Here is a 25,186-nt window from a genome sequence, read left to right on the forward strand (position 1 = left end):
TTGAATTAGAGAAAAAGCCAGGTGATACAGATATATAATAATAAAGAGTTATTTTACATTGGAGCACTAACTCACAGAAGGATAAGGAACAATCTGGATCATTAATGATGATTTTTTATAAGCCTTGGCAGATAGGAATTTCCGGAGAACTAGATGAAAGCTGACGTTATGCCAACACTTAGAAAAGAAACTGGAAGACAGGAATTATTGACCTGTCAACCTCTGCTTCTCTCAGGCACAATCATGAAAGAACTTCTATTAAAAAAAGGAATTAAATGGTTAAAGCAATTAATACTAATTCAAATGGGTTTTCAGAAACCTAGCTTGTCAAATTAACTAGGAATCAAGTTTTAGGAGAGAATAAATTTGATTGCATAATAATGGCATTGATGTGGACATCTACAAGGGCCTTCCAATTTTTTGATAGCAAACCAAAGTGATGCAACGACAGAAATCAATGAGAAACCCGTGAGCTCATCAGTCACAAAATGAAAATCTATTTAGCCAGGTATTAGCCAGAATAAAAAAGATGCAGATTTCTTGTCTCCACTGGAGTTACACTGATCCCAGGCTTCGTGGAGGGTTTGTTATCTCAGATTCAGCACAGCGGTGATGCTGTCATGCCACCTCCAAATGGAGCTGGCTCTTATCCCACCAGCCTGGAGAAGCAGCAGAGCTCTCGCTAAGAGCTTCACCTCCTCTACAGACCCTCGCTGCATCATGTACGAGTGTCACTGCTGGAGCACAATTCCATCTCTCGCTCCCAAAATGAGTGAGCATGGGAAAGCCTGGAGAGCATCCAAGGAGAATGGTGGGAGGGACTAGAGGACACAAAAGCTTGCTTCTTCCTGCAAGGCACAAAGCCCTCTATCTGTTTAGTTTATCGGGGAGTAGTTAAGAGCTGACTTAACCACAATCTCTAAGTCTACACATAAGGAACAGGAAATAAGATGTTTAAGAGTGTGGGTAATTATCCATTGGAACAAATTACTAAGTGTTGTGGTGAATTCTCCATTATCATGAAGTTTATCCAATCGCCTTCAGATGTGTTGGGAATTTTTTTTCTCTCCTTAAAACCATGCTCTATTTCAAACATAAATTACTGTGGGAAGTCCTTAGCTGGCATTAAACAGCAGCTTGTATCAGACTGCCACACACTCCCCCCTGGCCTTACAAACAGTTATTCAACTGCCATCAGGCAAACATGAAAGTTACTTCATAACATGCTACAAAAACCTAGCTAACATGATTACAGACAGACAAAAGTCTCAGTCTGAAATTTAAAGTTTAAAATCATTTACATTTGGAATAGAAGATCTGGGGTATAACTGGGAATCTGTCAATACAGCGGTTTCCAGAATAGGTTTAACCCATTCTGGAGATGAAGAGTGGCTGCAAACTTGGCATCAAGATCTGCATTTCTCAAAGTTCAGCACTGCTACAAATTACTGTTTTGATCAGAATGTATCTCTATTTGAAATAATTGAAAAGGCCAACATTAATATCCAGTTACAAGAGCTCTGCATAGACAACTGATTCTTCCAAGATTTAAAGTGCCATTTTTTTCTTGAAAGAAAAATGGTTTGAAAAATACCACAAGTCAGCCAACAAAGACAACAATAATCCTAAAGAACAGACTGCTGCAAAGAGATGCAGAAGTAACAGTGACTTGATTATGCAAATAAACAATCAAGTTATGCCAAATTCAAACATCTGGTGCTCATCTGTTCTTCCAGGACTAAGTGGTTGCATCAGAACCACTTCATGGTGCCAGCATCTTTTAACTTGCAAAGAAAAATCTGCATATAGATTGAATAACTATTTATAGCTACATTATTACAGAAAAGTGGGATTTCTGGCATAGGAGCTAGCCGAGAGAGAGAGATGAAAATGGCAGGAGACAGGACTAATCTACTACACCTTAATTTAGCAACTGCCATATAACTGTTGTGTCCTATTACTGTCATTCACACAGTAGCTTCGTGATGAAAGCACATTTTTGTACATCTATTGACATTGCTCTGCGCCCTTCCCAGCCCACGGCAGTTCAGACATACTCTGGCAGGCCTGATAGAGCGGGGCAGCCGAGACCCATCGACGCTGTTGCACATCACACTGAAACGACGTGCTGGAAGAGGCACTGTGGAAGCCCTGGCGACACACCAGCCGGCACTGCTGAACGCTTGAAGCTTGCCCAGCAATGTTTTCACAAAATACAGCTCCGTTGAGAACAGATGAGGTACCGAATGGCAGAGAGCACTGCGGACCTTTAGACACATAAGAAAGGGGATATATTAGTGGCATACTATGAAGCATTTCTAGCAAAAAGTCCGCATAACCTTCATATCAACAGACAAAACCTAGACAGCCCCCTGTGCATTTCCCACTCATCTCAACTTGGATCTAGTTTCATGTCAGCATGGTTCAGTTTACTAAAGCTGATGAAAAAACACATACTGACTTTGATGGGTAATGCATCGGGTCCAGAAAGCTATGTGCATGGTTTCTAAGAACAGATAAGTTTAAAACAGTCATGAATAAATTTAAGCAGGAAGTGAGGAGGTTTCTAACCATCAGCAGAATAAACCTTTACAAAAGATATCCAGTGGAAATAGGCAGGGCCAAAAAAAACACCTCAATTCCCTTTAGAGTGAAGTTCGAAAACTTTAAGATCAGGACCTCATGAGTATGGTGTCTTCAACAGCACCAGGATTTTTCTGGTGACTCAGCAGGTCCTTAACATAACTATATGTTACTATATACTATAACATATACAATACTACTAACAGTAGTATACAGCTTTGGAGCTGGAGCACAAAGTTTACCCTATCAACTCACTCTGCATCAATACAGTCATTTCAACCCTGCTAGCCCACTGTAACAGGCTATTATAGCAGGCTAACTGCAATGATAATTAATTTCTACTAATCAGTACAAACCAACTGCTTCATTCAATATTAGCCAAATGCCAACCTAATTACTGAATAAATCTAGTAATAATGAAACACTTCCAAGTTCTAGAGCTACAAGACACAGGAAGAAAAAACAACTTCCTCACTGATAAATAAATATAAAGAAAAAGATGTTCTCATATCGTACAATTGACTTGCTTGCTGTATGTATACATCATTTTCCAAACACCAATGCTCAGATCAGTCCCAACCTCCCCAGTCACTGGAGGAAGGCAAACACTGCTGATGGTTCAGGTATGAGCAGCCTCTCTCTCCCCTTCTGACGGAGATATGGAGATTAAGTCCTTAACTTAGCAGCCACTTCAGTTAAAGCTTAAAACATTGCAGGATGAATCTGGGATCCAGTGTGCACAGTACATCTTTGTTTTCTAACTCTGAGCATTTTAATGCCAAAATAAAAGGCTTTCATATCTGTCTCTCTGAATTGCCAAATGCATTTTTTTCCAAGTCTCCTTTATAGCATCTTTTCTGCAATAACTCTGTAAATGGGGCCACTACATTACTCCTCTTCACTCATTGACTCTGTATCCAGTTTCTTTTTCAGTAAAGGTGGAAACCTGGCATTGTTGCTTAACAAACTTTCAATAAACCTCTTGAGATTTTAGGACCAAAAGATATCACTGTAAAAGAGACAGTAATACTTATCCTGACCAATGTAAACTACATCCACCATTATGTGTAAATTATATTAATATCTCTTAATACAAAGTATATAAAAATCAGTCTATGTATCTTTATTGCCCTAACACATTTCTATATCCAGCAAGTCAAATCTAGTCTCAGCCATATTCTGCATATTCTGCTACAGTCTTTTACTGTCTGTTCCAATGAGACCTGGTATATAAACTAGAAAAATAACCAGCCCCCAAAACATAAGTGATGGATGGTTTCCTGGTGTGGTTCACAGGTTTCAGTTCACAATCAGTAATTTGCTCATTTATCCTTCTACAGATGTCATCTCATTTACTATTGTTATCAAGCCTGCACCATTTTGTCATTCTTCTACTTCTGCCCTAATTTCTTGGTCCTGTAAGAGTGAATCAGAATCCAGTTGAATATTGACACTTCTCTCATAGGTGTTTCTAAGGATTTCTATAAGGAAATTACTGTCTCCATGACCTTCTCCGGAAGGCTTTCTCTCCTCTGTCTCCACTCAGAGCTGTGGAAAGCAGGCATGAGGATGGGAGATGCATGTGAGGACCGCTAGGATACTTGGCATCATCTCTCTAGTGCATGTCAACTAGAAAAAGTTGGATTCTACCTCCAATGGAAATGATTAAGGTAATGAAAACCTCATTGCATGCACTGGGCACTGTGAAGTTATTACTTGCTGTTTACAGTCTGTTCTGATGTTGGAGGAGAAGTTTATCGTATTTTCCCACCACAACAGCTTCTTTGCTGATAGACAAGATCTCCAAGATAGTGAGATAGTACTCCCTTCCCTTTTTCCTGAACAATTATTAGTAGTTCCCAGGACTAGAGGTATAAGGCTGGATAGACTGAGGGGAAAAATAACTTTTGCTTCTTTATTCTTACACAATAACTAAGTTGTTTAGCATGAAAAAGTTCCACTGCTATTTCAAAATCCAGGAAAATCATTAAAGATTATTTCAATGGTATTTCTATGCAGAAAATAACAAATAGCTTTCAGTAAAGCCAGGTTTCCACTATATTTTCAAAGCAGTTCTCTCTCTCAGCTCAGTCTTTTTTTTTAAAAAAAAAGGTCATTAATCATTCAGTCACTGTTTCCTCTAGGAAAAGTACAGCATTACAGGATCCCAAGAAACATCAGATGTGCATGCAAAATGTAAAATCATCTTGGGGGCATATCTTGGGGTACACCTACACCCTCCTTAGAACACATTCCATAAAGTCCCTGGGAATTTAGGGGAAAATCTAGAAAATTAGCTTTCATGGAGAGAAGGAGTTATCAAGGACTTAACATTTACAACTAGTTCTGACTTTTCTCTGGCCTACTAGAAACGTTTCCACTTTTCCCTGTTCACCTTCAGAGTCTATGGGAAAGTCAATCCATACTGTTGAGTGCCGGGTATCACGTTGAGTTCCTCCAGCTGGTCCAAACAAAATAAGTATCACACAGTCCCGTGTCCTACAGAGGTACTAGCCTATAACCTGAAAGCAGGATCGCAGCAGCACTGGACTTGTTAGACTGATCAACTCTGCCTCTCTGAAGAGCTAGAAGCCTGTATTGGACTGCTACACTGACATGGGTACACCACCCTAGCTCTGGAACTCATCTCTTCAGAGCTCAGTTGGGCATCTCCACACAACACCACACCGCACGTGGCGGATACAACCCTGGGGTCTCCTTGTGGCTTCTCATAAAATCCCAACCGCATAGCTCTCTATTGGTACAAGAGAGTTCAAAGAAAATGCTGGTAGAGGTGGTTTCCAAGTTGGCTGAGGAGTTATCACCTAATTGACTAAAATGCCTCAGCCAGTTGGGCTGACACAATCAGCTGTTTGGTTGGTGAGCCTGTGTTGCTCTTCATATAGCAGAATCGCAGAAGGAAAATGAAGTAATTTCTTACCATGTGGGCTTGTTTTCCTAAATCTACCAACAGCTCTCATTTAAAAAAACCAAAAGAACTATGGAAACAGTAGCGTCCTGCAGGCACTAGTTGAAGGTTTTCTTTTTACATCTCTGGTTTCCACTAATCATTACACTTTGGAGCATAGCCTTGTAGAAAGTTTAATTTGTTTTGCTTCACCTCAGTGATGGGGAGTTGTATAAAGGCCACTGCAAATTAAATTTACCCAAACTGGAAACCATGAGTAAATTCCAGTTCTTCGCAGCTCTGGTCATGCAGGAAATACTCTGTGAATATGTAGTGTTTTGGCACATCCTTTTCACAACTCTGGTCACAAGCCAAGAGTAGGAATGGCAGAAGCATACATTTTTGAAATTTTATTTTAGTCAGTCGAATGGCTTTTAATCCCAGAGCCAGCTCAGACTGGAACAGGTTCAAGTTTGCAGCAAGCTGTTCAGATTGACTTTTTAGCTAAGTTTAATAGCTCAACTGCTTTGATTTAACCAGTTTTATGAATAAAGAAAAGTCAAAGATCCATTCCCTTCTCCTTTTGCCCTGACAAAGCACTTGAAGAAAACTGGACATCGTGCCCAGGTAGGTCTGAGATCTGCTATAACACAAAGATAACCATACCTCTTGAGCAAAAACCTCTGTAAAGGTCTGAACAAAGAAGCTTAAATACAACTAAATACTGGAAAAAGTTGGGATCTGGGTCAAGTTCCAGACCTGGGCTTCCTCAGAAGCAATGGGCCCCAAGCAGGAACTCACTTGCACATGCAGGTCTTCCTCCGCTTACTCGTGTCCCTGGCACCTCTTCTCCATTGTCAAAGACACACCAGCAGCTCTCTTGATCCTGGCTGCACTGCACGGGTGAGAAAGTCCCCTTGTCCCCTTCACACTGCGGGATGTAGCCTTTGCCAGCTTCTCGTAAACCAGTTTTAGACTTCAGAATATTACAGAAACTGGGACCTTTAAAGAGATAAATTTGTTGCAAGATACAGAGCAGAAGACAACAAACTGATCATCTGCAGAAATGAATTATACTAATGTACAGAATTGTCCTAAACAGCAGTGCTTTTGGCCTGGTTTTGTATATGGAAGAAAGGTGAGTGATCATGAAACCATAAATAATTTGAATCATTATAGAAACGTGAAATTTTACTTCCACTAGAAAAAAAACCATTTTTTTTCTAGAGATTAAAGTGTAGTTTATATGGATTTGCATCAATAAAATAGTGGAAAGAATACTGATATTTATTTTGTATTAACACCTTTTTTGCCATAAATTTGATAGTGTATCACTTAGATGTTGATATTTTAATTTAAAAAAAATCAAATTAATCTTTTTAATAAGAATTTTTGAGGAAAGTAATTTTAAGTGTAACAATACAATAATTTACATTTTAAAATAGACAAAATGTCCTACCTTAATACCTTCAAAACCAGAAAAAAACCCAACCACAGAACAGTAATATTTATGGTCCCCCACAAACAAACAAAACAGGGACATGAGCATGCAGAATCACACCCTGACAAGAAGACCCAAAAAGTTCAGTCCAAACTTGAGGCAAAGTTGGTTCTTACAATTTTGTTGATCTGCTTGTAAACCTGTTTAACGAACCATTACACAACTAATTCCTCAGTGAACGTGCAGTTACTTATCCCCCATCAGGCCTGTTACAGGTCTTCATGGACTTCTATCATTAGCCCATATATTAGCCCAAAAGAAAGCAGACTTGCTGCGTCAGATGAAAGTACTATCTAACTCACTATCGTCTCCTGAGTAATTAACTACTCTGTTACAGATGTTCCGGGAGAAGGTTCGCCTGAAGCCAGTAGATTATTCTCCCAAATTTTCTATGGGAGATGGCAATCAGAAAATCAGTAGCTAAAGAACTGAAGAAACAAGCACAGCAGAACTGTAGGCTCTTGGGCTGCCTGTACTGCTCAGAAGAGCAGAGCCAGTGCACAGGCTCCAATAGGGCATCCCAATTCCTATGAGCAGGGATTCTTCAACTTTTTGGATCAACCATCTCCCGTGAGACCTCAACAGTTCTCTCTTTTTATTTGAAGACAATACAAAGGTATTATAGACCTAATTGCATTCCGTGGAGCAGTTGTGGACCATGTAAAATTGACTCACTCACTGCACGTGGCCCAGTTCCCACAGTTCAGGATTCACTGCCTTAGAAAACTCATCCACGAGCCCAAAGAATTTTCTATGGTGGTAAGAAATGGAAAGTAAAAAAATGCATAGAAGCCTGTTCATCAGTTTGTCTAGACTGTTTTATTTGTGGTGTTATGAAGGTAAAGGATAACTATTTTCAGATACCCTTTCAATGTCAATGCGCTTGTATGTGCTGTATCACTGAGGAATTAAACTGTTTCACGGACATCATTCTGAAAAGGAAAGTACATATGCCGCAAAGCACGAGGCATTGCCACTAGCGTCACAGGCTGTGGGTAAAGCATTACTCACACTCAGGATTGCCATCCAAATCTTTGCTGCCACGCTCAAATACTTCTCCTGACACAGGATCTACACACCAAATATCTGTGTTGGATCTCTGTAGCACAGCGTATTCTCCTGTCTACAAAGAATCAATTACATGTCATTGCAGAGCAATGTATATTAATACAGACACGCCACAATCCATACACCAAAGGTTGGTTAAAATTTGATTATATGTACGTTTATCCATTAATACAACACATTGAAAAGAAAGACAAAATATTAAAATACAGTCTACCTAATTTAATACACAGACCAGGCCCTGAGAGAAGCAGTATGCAGACTGAAAGCCCATTGAGATGAAGTTCTGGTATAATCTTGGTTTGAAATGTCAGTTCCTTGCCCATCTCAGGGCTCTATCCTGCTCACTGCCACGTTTTGAGAGTATCACGGACCCTATTTTGGGATACCTGCATCCAACTCCCTCTCATCCTGACATTCTCTCACAGCTCAGGAAGAAAGAACCCCCCAGATGTCAGTCAATTAAGCTGTACCTTTTAAGCATAGCCCTGCAAAAGGACTAGGCAGAGCCACCCTGTAGGAGGGCAGCATAGGGAGGCACAGAGCTTCCTATTCCTGATCTTCATCTCAAAACTATTTAAATTCTGCCTTATGGAGGGCAACGTGTTGTTTGTTTTGTCTTACCCCTTTCTTTCAGGTTAATAGGAATGCACAAGGGGTGCTTAAGGAGCACAGACTGAAACTGTATGGGCCTTTGGCATGGTGTAAGCAAAGTCAGGGAGGTTTTGTTTCTTCCTCCCTCAGTCATGTTAAATCACCTCAAGGCAGTAGGGGACAAATAGATCGGCTGTAGAGGCATCCAGCTTTGAACCGCTCTGTCTCCAGCTGGAAATTAAGGCATTGGTTCGAGATTGCTGACACGATGTCTGGCCTGGAAAAGGGAAAACATACATGCATGTTAAAATAAAATCAAGTTCTCAAACCTAAGCTAGAGAAAGGGGTACATCCCCAGCTCCTTCACACATCTCTATTAGGCTCTGCTACAGCCTCAGGCAGGGAATTCCTGATTGGTGTTTGATAACCACAGAATCACAGGATGGTTGAGGTTGGAATGGACCTCTGGAGATGACGTCTGGTCCAACCCCCCTGCTCAAGCAGGGCCACCAACAGTAGACTGTCCATTCTCAAATCATGCAAGCCAAAATCACACGTAGTGAAATTAAATGAACTAGCAAAACAAGCATAAAATTACTTTTTCTTTTCTTGCAATGGTTAGAAACAAGCCTTGTTTCATGCGTATCATACTAGAATTTTCAATAAATATTAAAATTTGTAAGAACAGGTAATGACAAATATTTAGGAAGAAAAAACAACTGACATTTGGGAAGTTCTGCTGAGCGTGAGACCAAGGAATCCATGACATAACGTCCTCTTTCATCCACGCACCAGCAATGACCTGGCCAGGGAAGAAAAGCAGCTTTATTTTAGATGTTGTTCTGCAGTATGTTTTGTTGCGTACTGGGAAGATTTTCATCCTCAGCATCACTACAGAAAGTGGTCAGTAAACCTAAGTCACATTTAACTCTGCTATCCGGCGATAAGTGGACCACACCTGAGAGCAGTGAGAATGGAAATGTAGCAGCTCTGGTGAGACTCTATTGCAGCCCTATCCTGCAGCATATCATCTACTCCCAGCAATTTGGTATCATCCACAAACTTGCTGAGAGTGCACTCCATCTCTTCGTCCTGGTCATTAATGAAGGCATTACAAATACTAGCCCCTGAACTGACCCCTGAGGAACACTACTAGCAGCGAGCAACTGAACATCGACTGATTTTTGAGCCCCAGTGAGCTGCCACTTGAGTCCCTCACTCCAGTCAATTTTCCACCCATGTTGTAGACCACTTCACCTCTCTCCAGTTTGGCTACAAGAATACAGGTTTTCCACCTTTTTAGAATTACACTTGGCTTTTCTTTGTTCAGACAGCCCAGAGTATCTTATTAGCAATTGCTCACCTGTGCTTTCATAGCACTGAGTTGGCTCCCAGTTTCCCAGGCCATCACACTGTGGGATGTAAGGGAGAAATCCCAGTTGCGTTGCTTCCCCAGCAGAACGTTTTGAAGTAAAGTGACTCCGCCAGTAGAAATGCAAGACTGTAAAAGATAAGTAAAAGAAAGCTATCAGTAGCCAGTACAAAATATTTTAAATGCACGTTTGCAAACACCTGAATGTTCCCTGTACTTTAGAAAGCAAATTAACAAATGCTGCAAGTACATAAAGGCTGGTAAGTGTCCAAATCTTATATATGGATCGTGTCATACATATAAGACAACTGAAATCAGCTCTTGGGTTGGCAGGTTAATTACACTGATTAATTACACCAGCTGAGTTGCATCTGTTTTTCAGCAAAGTTGAATTTGACAAAGAGTACTCTTGCACAGATCCTGGGCATTAATCCATTTAATTAAGCTCTCTTCTCTCTTTCACCTACCTGACCATGCAGCCAGCTGGAGAGCATAGTCACTGCCCAATAACAGCTTTTCAGAGATCACCACCTCTGTCTCGTAGGGCCGAGCAGAACGTAGGAGGTCATTGTCTGTGAGCTGTATCCCCTTTGCCATCAAGAAGCTTTCTCCAAAAGGGAAGTGGGAACTATTTGATGCGAGGATGAGCTGCTCCGCCTCCTCCATAAATTTCATGGCTTCCTGCTTAACAATTTCACATATACCAGGACCTGCAGAAACAGAGGGTATTTTAATACCTTTCATCTAAATCCAATAAAGATTTGCATGTGAAAACTAGCTGGTCTTCTAATTAGCATCTTCTGTTTCTTCCTGCACTTGCTCAGTTTTGAATTGCTTAATGAAGCAAGCAAACAAGACTCATCAACGCTTAGCTATATAACCACAAGAGTCCAAGAGTACCAGGAATCACCCAAACATTCTCCAAGTCTTGGGCCAAAGCCTTTATAATTTTAAGTTACCTCCTCATCATGGGTTACAAATGGAGTTATATGTCTCTACAGAACTGTCCCTCAGTCACCATCATGAAAAAAGTGGATAATCAGAAAAGAGAGTGAGAAAGGAAACTGAAGGTATATCCCTTGGGTCCAGAGTGGCAGCTGACACTTGGCCTGTCCTCTCCATACATCTACTGACTCAGATATGGCAGTTCAACACACCAAACCAGCTCAGTGAAAGCTTCTCTGCTAAAATAACTCTCTGATAACCTGCTTTGTCCCCGTTATTCCCCATTTGCCCACAGGACTGGCATCTCCAGCACTCCTTGCCCATTTGGAAGTTTGCCATTCATTGTCCTGTCTCTTCCTCCCAGCTGGAAAATTACTATGTGATGAGAATGGGTTTAGTGACTACATTTATAATATAGGTCATTTGCTGAAGTAACCCCAAAGAGGGCCCAACAGCTTTGGTGGAGATGTCTAGACAGAGGGCTTACCAAACTTCAGTGCTGGCCTCACTCTTGTCCTAGTGACTTCTAGGGGATAGCTGTTACTCTTGACTGTGTAGTAAGAAACAGTAAAGAAAATTCCTCTTGCCTCATTTTAAAGCGTTCTTGAAAGTCATTTACATCACACCGTAATCGTGAATTTTCTATACAACCCTTCACACACTGTTTCTAACTTCAAAGTGTCCTTTGCTGTCTGACTAAGTATCTTCTGCAAAAGCATTATATGTCCAAATTCCAAATTATAAAATCTACACAAACTTGAAATGGAACTTTAGTCCTCCTTATTCCCAAAGCTGAGACACCACTTATTTACCAAAAATGAGTTACCCCACCTCTGGTGGCCAGCGACAATGGCAGTATTGATGATCTTTCCGACAAGTCATTGTCTCCTACCTCACAGCACTTGAAAGGACTTTCCTCTTGTGGCATAAAAACAAAGACCAGAAACACTGCTACTTATGTGCCAGAAATTCTGTTACTTACATGCTGGGACCTGGTTCACTTCTGCCTTTGTTCCTGGCAGCTCTTCTCCTTTGCTATCAACACACCAACAATCACGAAGTTCAAAGTGGCTTAACGGAGTGCTGAAATCAGTATACGGTCCTGGGTAATAGGTCAACTGCTCATTCAGAAGCTGCCAGAACGTATATGGATCCAGTAAAATGTTCTCAGATGCATAGGTCACGTTTCCTTCCAGCACTTCAGGTGGGAGATCAGTGAAGGAGGAATACGTGGTGAATGCTGGGAAGACATTCTGGTGCCCAGCCTCATACAAAGCTTTAATAAAACCTGAGAAGCCTTTGGAAGACGCCTCTTTATATCCAGTTATGATGTCAAATAGATTAGCAATGGGCAGGGTTTTGCCTTCATTGTTCTCTTCAATCCACCTTTCGTACCACTCAAAGGCTTGCTCAGAAGGTCCACTGCACTGCACCTGCCTCCAGGCACCGTCAGCATCACACTGCGGGAGGTAAATGCTGGAGAGCTGAGACAGAGCGCTTGGATCTGACAACAGGAGTTTCACAGCCTTTAGAAACTCCTGACCACCTGTTACTTGGCAAGCACTGGGGCCTGGGGAAAAGAAAAACATGCATAGCACGTCTTACGAATGCACTGAAGATATACAATACCGCTTACCCCCCTAGTACTATAAACACTATTGCTAAAACTGGGTCGCTTATCCCAATACTAACCACAACATTTCTGCCCTGTTATTAAAAGGGCCAATGCTTTTAAGCTCCCATGCTGAACCAGGGTAAGATTTACAAAGGCGTGTGAGCACTGAAAGATGCATATAGATAGGTTTTTTTCAAAATATTTGAGCACGAGGTGCCTGTAGTTCTTCCTGGGGGGGATAGGTGCTTGATGCCAATAAATAAATGCCTTCCTGAATCTGCTCACGCCAACTAGGTATTTTCAGATACACTTGATAATCTGGCAGTTAATTCTTATTCAGCCAATCCCTCCAAAAACAACCATCTGAATAGTAGGATAATACTGATTTTATTTCCCCTTGGACCTAACCAGAATTTTCAGATTCTGTTGTCCTCTCTTCCTATTCTCTACTGAATATTGCAGCTGAATATAAAATATCATCCTTCAAAATGGTGGTGTGAGTTTGTTTTGGAAGCCTTTTCTGCCATCTCCAGAGCCAAACTTCATTTTGCTACCAAGCAGCTCTACAAACCTAGCAAAAGACAGGAACTCATCTCCTTTTGAGCACCAGAGAATTATGAACCTGTTTATTTTTGATCGTACTACAGATGGGTTGCTAGACATAAATCCCCTACCAATTCAGACCATAGCGATAAATTCCCCAGTACTTCTGCAAGCTGCTATTCAAAGGAACTCCTTCACTATGTACCACTGTCATCTGCTGGATACTCTGCTATTCCTTCCAAAATGAGAAGCAAGCTCTTCTCTTGGTCTGTTCTCCCTGTTGATGTGCCATTTTCAGTTCACAGAAACTTGAAAGACAAATATCCCTAGCCTATGTGCTTCTTTCTTCCTTTGTTTTACATTACTAGAAGGGCAGAAGAGGCAGTTCATAGTCTACAAGCAAGCTGCAATGCCAAACTGATGTCTGACAAGTCATTTGCACCTTGCTTTTCTGGCTTGACTCCGTGACCTTTATGGGAAACCTATTAGCCTTTGAATCCATCTCCTACCTTTGGACTCCTGTGACATCCTACCAAGTTGAGGATATATTCTTGAGCTAAAAGACTAAAACAGGTTCATGGTTTAAGGCACTGAAGCTCTTCAGTTCTCAGGACAAGGATGAGACAGTGACTGTGCCCAGGTGACCTGGTCCTGGAAGTAAAAGGGCTTTTTCACTTGGCATGGGTCACATTCAGTTACACAGATGCTCCAGGTGTCATGGGCATCATGGATGTTATACACACTAGCTACACACTTAAGTAGAGACAGATGCCAATGACATGCTCATTAACAAGGCAAGACCTCAGGCTCCTCTGTTTTGAGTGTGCTTACCCTAACCCATTGAAAGAAGAAGGGACCATCTTTAAGACTTAGGATATCAAGGTTTACATACACTGTATTTCCCACTATTCCCCTGCAACTATAGGGCTGACTCCCTTTCCTGTTACAGGACAATATTGTTTATATACTTCATCCATACATTTCCAGATATAATCAGATATGAAAAAAGAATCATGAAATTACAACACAATAAGGAAGCATCTTTAAATACCCAGTCCCTAGGACCTACATTGCATCGGCTTTCCAGCTTTCCCCCTTATTCCTGGAATAGTCTTGCCATTCAAATCAACACAGAAGCAATTTGTCCCATAACACTGGAGTGGCAGAAAGTCTCCATCCTCGGTACAAGAGGGAATAAAAAGATCTGATCCCGCAGGCAGGCTTTGCTTCAAGTTTTGCAGGTTTCTCCTTTGCTTCTCACACTCAGTGGGACACCTTGGACGTTTGCCTTGAACTCTTGAGCCTGGAACTTCCTTACCTGAAGTGTCCAGACACCAGCACTCTCCCGCATAGCACTGAACCTCCTCATACCTCCCCTCCTTGGTGCACGTTGGAACAAACAGGTCCCTTGGCTCCTCACCACAGTCTTTGGATCCCAGTGCTAGTTTCACCACTTCGCCTAAATCTTCAGCTATGTTTTTGGGGACAGAAATCACTTGTTGAAGAAAAGTAAAGAACTCTGGTAGTTCCAGAAGAGAGGAAAGGAATTTCATCATATTCTGATTGTCCTGTAGAGTTACTGTGCGGCCAAAACTGCCTACGAGAGGTTTACTCAAAATGGAGCTCCCCTTTGATACCTCCAATGAAAATGCCTCAGCTGATTCCAGAAGGCCTTGGCCGTTATCCCTCTCTGCCACATCCTCCTGTGGGAAAAATTGACCGATGCTGTATTTCCCACTAGTGCCAAGTGCCCCTGTGAAGTTAAACTGGATCAAATTCTTCAAGAACCTTCCTCCAAAAAGGTTTTCTTGGAAACGCTTTGGATTGGCAGTAAATTGCAGAGCCACTTGAACCAGTTCCCTTGATGGGAACATCCCCGTGATGGCTTCACTAAGGCTGGTTTCTAGCCCAGGAATCTGGCTGACATACGGGCTTTGTGCAACTGGGGACGACAATCCAGAGTCCAGAAACAGCTCCTTGAAGGAGGGAGGGCAGGGTCTTGAGAAGCCAGCTATTTTTTCCGACTGCATATCTGGCGTGGAAAACAAATTGGGCTGACTGAAATACCCAGCAGGGCCATAAAAGATCCTCGACAAGGCCCATCGTCTCTCAGAGATGCACACTTGTTCTTCACCTAGACAAAGAGTTAAAAAAAAAAAAGCAAATTTTGGAACTTCCAAAACCTGTAACTCTATGGCTATCTTTCAAGCAGTCTCGGCAGAAACCACATAAAAAGTATACTTTAACCTGCCTCTAGTTCCTCAACTATGCATCATGTACATTGAGAAGGAAATTTGAACTGTTGTTGAATATGGTCTATAAATAAAATTCTGCAGTCAAGACACAAAGTGAAAGGAAACATTCCTTCACCACGTCTGAATTGTCTGCTCTGTAGGTTTTTTTCTGGTTCTATTGTTTCCCAGTGTAAATCCTTATTCCCTTTCCTGTGGTTGAAAGAACGAATAAAGTCTTTTCCAAATACGTTAACTCTCTGGTAGGATGCCTGCTTCTAATGAAAATCTCTGACAATCCAGGCACAATATGTGAACTTAAGAAAGAGAAATAGACTGCAAAAACCCAGCCAGTTATTTTAACCAATGCCCACTAATGAGGAATTTATGGAGGCTTCCTACCTAGATCTTCAGTTTCATAGTGAAGCGTTCATCAGAAGAGGTTTGAAAAAAATTTGTTAAAATTAGCAGTAATAGGGTGCTAAGGACCAGATGGCATTCACAAATGAGCTCTAAAGGAAAAAAAATACAAAATTTCAACAAAAATAGTCAAATGTCAGGGTACTGAGGGTACCAACAGTGGCCCTGGCCACCCACATCCTGGGCCAAGCTATGTCAGAGGTGTGTCTGCATCCAGCCCCGTCTGTACATGCGTACACAGACAGCAATGCCTCCAAGTTAGGATGCAACACATCACTGAAGAAGGACCTCTGAAAATGTCAGCGTAAGGCTTAAAAGACATCAAAAAAGGAAAGACTTAGTAGCTATAAAGACACTGAGAACCAAACAGACAGGATGGTTATGGCACTGACTGGATATCTGGAACGCACGCAGCAGCTTGAACCACGTGCCAGACGGTTACCTTTCCTTGAAAAGTAGCAGAATTATGGAGAAGGGATGCAAAAATATTTTGAGGACAGAACAGCTTTTCCAGTAGGAAAGACTATTCAGCTCGGCCAAAAAAAATACGATAAAGGTTTTTAAAAACCAGGATTCTCCACATCATTCACAGTAGACAATTATTATTCAGTATTTCTCACAGTACAGGAATTAGAATGGTCCAGAAGTAGAGCACATAATTATGATCACTACATTTATTGCCAGAGATTGCTAGGAAGGACAAAAGGTTAAAGAGCAATTAGGCAAATCCCTGGAAGATGACTCCATAGAGGAATGCTAAACACAATGATCTGGGTTCAGTCTCCAGTCTGGGGACTCCCTAGCCTGCAGGCAACAGGGAGGATATATGGAAGCTATATGCATTTCCCATGTTTCTCACGCTTTCTCCCTAAGCACCACTGCTGTCCCTGTGGGGGACAGGATGGTGGACAAACAGCTGTGGTCTGCTCCATCATGGCCTCCTTTGGGCTCCCCACCCCATCCCCATTTATTCCATATTGAGGCAATATGATAAAGCAGTCATAAAACCTGTTAACAGTAAGGATAAAAGCTGGAAATCTTAAAAGCTGCTAAAATAGATTAGCAAGTAATCTGAGGCTCTGTGATCAGCATCTTTCTCACTCCTCCTTTCGAACCCTTGTCCTGCTCTGCAGGTCCTGGCAGGGGCTCAGGGTCCTTCACAGTGGTTCCTTTGTAAAGGCATGTTCTGGAGGATGGGCCCCTTCTGTTTTCAGTTGGCTCTTGGTAAGAGGGATGAAGAACATTCCTCTAGGGACTAATAATTTAGTGTAAGCTACAGTCCCACAAGTATGCTAATATGAAGCAAATGTAGGATCACGGTCTTTAAACGCTCTCCCCTGCTACCCACTGTTGAATCAAATCAAAGCAGAGTGAGAAAGAATAAACAGAAAAGCACTGCTGGGGTGAATTTACTGTGAAGGTCTGAAAAGGAGCATGTCCCTGTCAGGACTGCCTGGTGCCCCAGGTCACGAGAGTACCCGACATGCTACCCACACCTATGTGCCTGCCTCCTCCAGCGTTCACGCTGCTGAGTGTGAGAGTCAAAGATATTAAAGAGAAATAAAACAGAGCAGAACCAGGGAGACGCACATGGCATGTAGCTGTCTGAACACCGACTGCAGCTATATCCTCATGAAATACCTTCTTGGGAGTTAGTCTGCAAAACCTCTGCAGAAATTTTTCCCTGCTTAAATTTCCTGAGTCCACCAACAAAAGCTGCAAGCAGCCTCAAGTCATTGCCCCTGCCCCCCAAAAAAAAAGAAATCACCAGGAGGGCTCAGCAAAGCACATTCAAAGAGAAAACAACCAGTCCCAACATATGGCGAGACCTCTCAGAGGTTCCCTTTCAATATCCTTGGTGACCAGCCTCAGAGGCATGCTAACATTTTCATTTCATGGTAAGCCTTGTCTGTGCCCAGAGCACTCTGAGCACCTTGGAGCCGTGACACCCCGGGTAGGTTCCTCCTTCTCTATCTGCGTGGTAAGACTGTGTCTCGCAGACAGAGCAATTGCCTTCCCTGAAGGCGGCCCCTGCATTAAGACCTTGTGCTCCCTCAGCCCTCCAGCGCAATCCTGAATATTTAGGTAGTGCGCTTTGGAGCAAAGGTTTTTAACTTTCCTCCTCCCCTCCGGCCCTTTGACATTTCTGCTGTCATTTCCATTTGAGGCACTGATTTGATGGTGTATTCTTAACGAAATCTCCCAAAGCCCAAACCCGTACACCTTTTCCAAATTGTTTGGGTTTTTTTTTTACTGGATTTGGCAATTTTCATGGCCAAATATGCAGTGAGAGAAATGGGAAAAAAAGTGCTCAGGATGAGAGGTGCCTTAGAAATTCCATAGCATTTCACCCAAGTAAGGAGGTAAAACCCAAACCCACCATCACTGTCTTCCTTATATTATCCCAGATATTCTGACCTAACACCCCAGCCCCTGGAGCCAAGACAGGTATCACGGCTGCAAAGAAAAGCCTTGTGGTATGCAAAACTAAAAGGCTAACCAAAGGTCATAAAGGAAAATAAAAGGAATATGATGTTTAATAATTTATTAGAATGTGGCTTTTAACCCCAGGGAGGTTTTTGGATCCCAGTTTCTGAACACCAGAATCAGTCAGAGCCAAGGGAACTGGTCCTTCAGGTTTCTTTCTAAAGACAAAATTCCCGCAGTGGATGAAGTGTTTGGAGAGGGAAGGTGAATGGGCCTGGCTTGAATTTGAAGCGTACATGGATCTACAAGGCAACAGTGCTTGTTAGCTCCTTTTCTCTTCCTACATCTCCCACAGACCAAGGCTGGCCTCTCGCAGACACCAGCGGGGGAAGCACCGAAGGACAACGGCTGGCATTTGCACCACACTTCGACAATTACTATCAAATTATTGCCCTCAACTCCCTTTGATTTTTCCAAGAAAAATGAAAGTGATGCATAGAGACTGGAGCGAGTAAATGAACACAAGAGATGTACTCGTTTTTCCTTTTCCAAACCTCATACATACCGCAGGCCGGGGGCTGTCCTCGTCTTTTTGTGCCCTGGACCTCTTGCCCTTTGGTGTCCACACACCAGCACTGTCCTCCCTGCTGACACTGCACTGGTGTGTAGCCTCCATCGGTATCACAAGACGGCACGTAGGCATGCTGGTAACGCTGGGCTGTGTACCGCTCAACCTCACACCTTGAGGGGCCTAGAAGAAAAACAGGCTGCGTTAAGGAGGGAAGGCTTAAAGCTTCTGAGCCATCTCTGCTTGATTCTATAATTCGCCTATTTGGGGGGAAAAGAAAAAATAAAGTTTAATTTCCTGACTGTTTTCAGTGAAACTTCAAGTACCAGCCCAAAATGCAAATTCTCCATCCTCTTTTCCCCTGAAGAATTGGCCCCAGGGTTTTCTGCTGTAGGTATCATTTCTGAAAACTAAACAGAAAATAAAACCTCAACACGTTTTTCAGCCATAGTCATGGGTAGGCAGAGTAGCAGCATCTACTGGGAGCCATGCTGGAGGCTAGGTGAGCTCTGGCCCTTAATGCAAATGCCAAGCTGGTCAACAGAGATAGATGTGCAGCTTGGGAGACCAAGATGCACACAAGCATTAACATTTCTGGTGAGAACAAGGCAGTGCTCCTGCAAAAGGATCTGCACCTTACTCTGGAGATTTGGCCTGGGACCACCCAATTCCTTTCATTTCCCTCCGCAGGGATCTGAAGACCCTATTCCTGTCAAACTGGCCTTAACGGCAGAGAATCCAAAACTCCATAAAGCAAATTTTCTGAGTTATGATCTCTCCAATACTAGACTTCACCCTTCCAACAGAAATTTTGCTTGCTTATATAAACCTGCAATCCTACAGCCTAAACATTTCTCACCTTCAAGAGCCTTCCAGCTACACTCAGCTACCAGCTTGAGGCAGCAAGAGCATCACATCAGAGCAACCTGTTCATCAAGGAAGTCTGACAACTTTCCTAATGCGTGGGGCTTCAGGTGACGGCATGAGATCTGGGTAAGTCACCAAAGCAGTCCCCGCCAGCGGCTGAGGAACGTGATCACATCTCCATCTTGTGGCTGTTCCGCCTTCATCTTTGCTGACAGCCGCTGCATCCCTAGCTGCAGTCAGAGCTTATTGCACAACCCTGTGCAGTGGGAGGGGGAAGATGCTTTCCAGACTCCCCAGAATGATCAGCTTGTCCCAGAAATAGAAAAACTGTGTGACTATGTGGCCGGAAGACTTACATCAGTATCTGCTTAACACCTCTGGTGATGCAACTCCTTAGCGAGGACGGCAATGTCAGAGAAATTTGGATGGGAGGATGAAGGATCACACCAGGGGGTTCAAACTCTCCCCAGCCAAGGCAATTCTCTTGGGCTCTGGTGTAGGAGAGTGAAGGAGGTACTTGACCTCCTGTCCCACCGAGTTCACTGCCCATAGGCAGAGAAACTCTCTCCCCATTTGCCTGCCCTGACAGGGGAGGTAATGGGCCCAAGAGCAGATCCAGAAGTTCAGTCTTGCTGGCTAAGGCACTACAAACTCCTGTGTAGCCTCCTGGGGATTGAGTGTGTTGTGGCCAGTGTAAGATCCTTTCTATTTCTGAGTGTACTGCCATAAATTAGGGAGCATTTTCTCAGGCTTTTAATTTAATAAATCATCAAATCCATCTCCAGAATCTCAAGACAAGAGATACGGGGAGTTTATGGCCTTTCAACTAATGCAAACTTCACGTGCGTGGGAAAGCACAGATCAGAGGACAGGTACAATGTGCTGGTAAGAATGTACAATCCAGAGATTAAAGTCAGCTGCACTTCAGGGACCTTGATTCTTTCACTGAACCTGTGATATTATATGCTTTTAGTGCAAGAGACTCCTAGAACAACTCTCCCCAATGGCAGGTGTCACATATAAACTCCAAAATTGTCACCTTATTTAGAGGGCATCACCTGGGTGCTACTTACATCTGAACTTGCCAGAGGTAGCTAGCTGAACCCCCAGAAACCGCCTCTGCAGGATCCGATATATGCTGGTCTCCGTGAACATGCGGGCAGGCTCCAGCGCAGAGAAAATTGTGTCGTAAACTTCATCGAGCAGCAGTTCCAAGCCTGGGAAAGAGAGACTTTTAGCACAGAGCCTGGTTTTAAGACTGAAGTCATCTGCTTTACACCAGAGTAGCAGAATTGGAAGCTTATCATGAAAAAGAAAACCAGTCCTCTAAACAGGCCAAACGTGAACTTACACTGCATAACCCTACTGCACTGCACCTTATAACCCACTGCTGAGTGCCCAGTCATTAGCTTTATGTCTTGATATCTACCAGAACAAGCAGGAGGAACATCCAGTAGCCTGCACTGTGCTGTGGTTTTGTTAGGTTCAGTCTGCAGTAGAGTAATTGATGGAATTTTGGAAACTGATGTTACCAAAAAACAATTCCCAATCATTTTGGTTGTATACCAAAAAAAAAAGACATGCAGTAGTTTCCCTAAGTGCACAAATTCTTTGAAAACTTCTCATCCTTGTGGGAATTAAATGTTGAAGTTCTCATCTATCACTTAAATTTTAAGATATTATGCTTTGCATTTTTCCTGGTTTTTGTTTGTTTGGTTTTTTAATTTTTAAACGCACAGTATCTAAGGAAGAGGAGCTGGAAGTCCTCCACCTCCTCATTCCTCCTTCTAGGAAAAAAAAATATTTATTCTAAAGTGTCCCATCAACTATTAACATGCCTAAAAGGTGTCCTGAGGCTATGGAAGAATGGAAGGGCCATCTGATGTCCCCGCCCATGGCAGGGGGTTTGGACTAGAGGATCTTTAAAGGTCCCTTCCAACCCAAACCATTCCGTGATTCTACCTGAGCAAGAAGGAAACAGTTCAGTCTCCAGGGCCTTTATATTCCCCTGCATTTGCTAATTGGACTTATGAAATACGATGCAGCTTTCTAGCGTGGGCAGAGGTTGGGCATTCAGAAATCCTATTCCACCATCCCAGAAAGGACAGGATTAGCTCCCGGGCAGCAACTCCACTTGCTGCTGACAGAAGCGGTGCTCCTAAGGGTGGGATTTCACCAGTGAGCTCCAGTCTTTCCCATGGGCACTACGCTGGTCACAGTGGTCTTAACCCTTGTAAGAATGAAACTGAAGTCCCAAACAAAGCTGAAGACTGATAGTTGTTATTTGGCCCTTTCTCTTGGGAATTCAAAGCCACTCAAATTAAAGCATCAGATGCTGGAGGGTACTTACCGGTGTCTGCTAACTCTCTGCCCAGGCTGTCCGCACAGTAACAGTACCCAGAGACCTCCGGGAACATCTCCCGCAAGGAGCTGAACGTTTGGAAAGCCTCCGGGAGCCTGGAAGGAAAAGCAGCCTCCTGTGAAGAGCCCAAGGACATGCGTCGACAACAGCAAAGCATCATCTGTGTTTCCCTCCTGAATTTGTACAGCAAGGATATCTGCACAGCACAAAGCCATTACAAAGGCCTTCGGTCTCCTTGTGGCAACCAAGCTCTGACATAGTCCAAATCCATGTTTCAGCAGGCTAAATCAGTGTTTCAGCAGGCTAACAAGTCTCCTAAATGCCATTTTTTTAAGCACTAATTTTTAAGCAATCACAGGACAATAACATCTCCCTTCAGACAGATTTCTGACTCTACCTGAGCAGGTACCCAGCATCTAACACTCATTTTCAATTCTAATCTCATCTCTGAAAGCATGTCAAAGAGTATAAAATAGATAGACGTTGGCTTAACGTTATTACAACACCTGTTCATTAGCTCCTTCCACAAATCTGCACAGAATGACAGAGTGCCTAAACATACAGGTTGCTTCCTCTTCCCTACATGCTACGTACACTTTCTGCACTGGATTAAGCACAAAAGTTGATAAAAACCTCACTAATCTTTTTCATTTTGAGAGCATGGCTCAACAGATTAAGGAGAACGGGTTTTTAACATATTACAAGCAAGATTGACTCTTACTTCTGGAGATCAAAGAGACACCAGTTTCCAGTATAATATTCTAGGAGTGACAACAGCCAAATTCCAGCAAAGCAGTGATTTAGGAAGGAAACTTAATAGGGTCAGAGTTGGAAAAAACATAATAAATGTGATCTTAACTGACAGACACTCTAGGGTTTGTCCAAGCAAACAGAAGATAATTTTTTCTAGATTCAGGCAATATGACCAGCACAACAATTTTGCCAAGTTCCAAAACAATTGTATTATTTTACAGACACATACCCTTACCCTGAAATACGATAAAGGTCTGGTGTCCCAGCTGCATGTGGCTTATCTGGGAAAAATCTAATAACAGGAAAGTGGAATTTCCTGCTCAAGACATTCAGATATTTACACAAAGTAGGTTTTTACCAAGGAAGGACACTTAGCAGTAAGAGTAATGGTAGACTAGGCCCTAATCAACTGGGAAAAAGGTTAAGGTGCCAAAACACTTTACAGTAACTCTGTGAAATTGGGACTATGACCAGTCTCAATTCCAGTGCCACCCTCCTGCAGCCTCAGGGCTGCTCTATAGCACGTGCAGTCTGTAGTGCCCCTGAGAAATGCAGCGAAACGCTTGTCTGGCTCAGAGCCAGCGTCCAGGTGAGAGGAGTGGAGCAATGGCCCTTTGCCACCTTCAAGAGTCTGCCTGAGAGCTCTGCCACCTCTTGCCGGGAGAGCTGAAGATGTTACTGCTTCCTCAGTACATCAAAGCACAAGCTGGGGATACATTCTGCACGAAGCAACAGCAACCCCTGGCAGAGGAAGGAGCTGGTACCTCGGGGTTGTCCCAGCATTATCCAGCAGTGCTCCTGAATCAGAGCTTGCACATCCCTGCGTAGCGCTGCTTCGCTCAGGCACTCTCCCATGTCTTCAAATTAAAAGCCTGCTGACTCCCTCTACTTTGGACTGTCAAATCCTGCTCCACTGCTGACACTGGCATACTAAAAGCAATCAAAATGTCATCCTTCAGGGCACAAAGGGACTTCTGTCACCATGAAAACAATGCAATTTAAGATATAAACAGCTAAATACCGTCTTTCTACGGTCTTCTTTGTACACATGGATGTAAATGTCTTGGGGCATTTCAAGAGCTTTCTGCTCCCCTGAATTATCATGCACTGGCCACTGCCCAATCAGGAAAATTATCTTTTCTCTTCTTAGGAGAGCAATGCCCCTATATTCAAAGCCAGACCTCTGCACTGCTCATGTCCTTGGAGCTCATCACCTCAGCACTGCAACATCTAGCTGAGTGAAACAGGATGCAATGAAAAAATTCTGCATGCTGCTTTCTTTTATCCTCAACGTTAAGAAGTCACGTGCATAATTATACTACTTCTATATGGGGCAGATGTGTAGTCATATCCTGTCATTCTGGTTACTTTTGTTCCAAGTTGAGTGTACAGCTAAATAAAGTACAAACAGATATAAACTAGGCCCACACAAACAAGAGGACAGAACTTTTCTCACCTTACTTGGAAAACTCACTTCCTACTGCTTCTTTTCTTTTCTCAGCCTCTTTTTAATCGCAGCCCCTGAGATGAGAAGTGATAATACAGAGTACCTCCTCTATCAGACTCAGTCTGAAACAATAGCTGAAGAAAAGATGACTACATTTAAGTTATGGATAAATGTATAGCATATCCATGTGTTTCAGCAAGAATGCTGGCACTCAAAAATACGGAAAAGTAAATAGATGTGAGGTTGTTGACCTTTTCTTCCAACTGTGAGTCTCTGCTCTTGGCTTCCAGCAAAGATAACTCATTACTGATCTTCAAAAGCAGGTTTGCAAGTAACCCCTTTTATGTTTCTACGTGCAGCTCAAGTTCTAGCTGCCCTTCTCATTGACTACTCAGAAACAGGGAGAAACCAAATCATGTTTTTTTCCACTGCCAACGAAATAATACATAATAGGGCAGAACCTCCAGTGAGCTGGGATAAAGACACTGACACAAGGTCTTCAGTCTGATGAAAATTATAGCAAGAAAGTAAAAAGATCCTCCCTGACTTTTGATTCTTTGATCTTTCTCCCCAGTCTGCTGCAGGGCCTTCTATATGGCTGCCCGTCCAAGCAGGACCCGGGCACAGTCTGTATAAAATAAGTGACAGCAGCCAAGTTGCCAGGGCGAGGCAAGAAATTTGGGCTCATCTTTCTTCCCAAAAGTCTTCTTCTTGGGAAATTCTTAGCTCTAAGCTTCTAAATTTCTCCATTTTTTTTAACATACTGATTTATTCTGGAATATTTATAAAGGTATAAGGAAACAATTCTGAAAGGGAGTTAGTTTGACATGTCTAGATTTCAAAAATCAGTCTGTGGAACAAAAGAAAGTTGCTCCACTGTTTCCATATGAACATAAAATGTGGGTTTAAATCCCTGTTCTGCTATAGTCCTGTGCTGTGGAACTCATCCCTTCAACTCCGTATTCTGGCCTCCTGTTTTTTGGAC

General features: G+C 42.7%; 1 protein-coding gene across 1 annotated transcript in view; it reads right to left on the reverse strand.

The window, feature by feature from the left end:
* TG (thyroglobulin) overlaps positions 1-25,186 on the reverse strand; it is a 161,979-nt gene that overhangs the window by 131,637 nt on the left and 5,156 nt on the right. Inside the window, exons 6-17 of the mRNA XM_072855051.1 lie at positions 21,990-22,096; positions 20,713-20,856; positions 18,770-18,955; positions 14,196-15,260; positions 11,951-12,538; positions 10,491-10,733; positions 10,015-10,152; positions 9,376-9,453; positions 8,816-8,928; positions 8,004-8,115; positions 6,293-6,493; positions 2,058-2,267 (exon numbers count right to left, since the gene is read on the reverse strand). Of these exons, the coding sequence (XP_072711152.1) occupies positions 2,058-2,267; positions 6,293-6,493; positions 8,004-8,115; positions 8,816-8,928; positions 9,376-9,453; positions 10,015-10,152; positions 10,491-10,733; positions 11,951-12,538; positions 14,196-15,260; positions 18,770-18,955; positions 20,713-20,856; positions 21,990-22,096 (3,185 nt within the window). The remainder of the gene's footprint in view (positions 1-2,057; positions 2,268-6,292; positions 6,494-8,003; positions 8,116-8,815; positions 8,929-9,375; positions 9,454-10,014; positions 10,153-10,490; positions 10,734-11,950; positions 12,539-14,195; positions 15,261-18,769; positions 18,956-20,712; positions 20,857-21,989; positions 22,097-25,186) is intronic.

Source organism: Ciconia boyciana, chromosome 2 (genome assembly GCF_034638445.1).
Source record: "Ciconia boyciana chromosome 2, ASM3463844v1, whole genome shotgun sequence".
Classification (NCBI taxonomy): Eukaryota; Metazoa; Chordata; class Aves; order Ciconiiformes; family Ciconiidae; genus Ciconia; species Ciconia boyciana.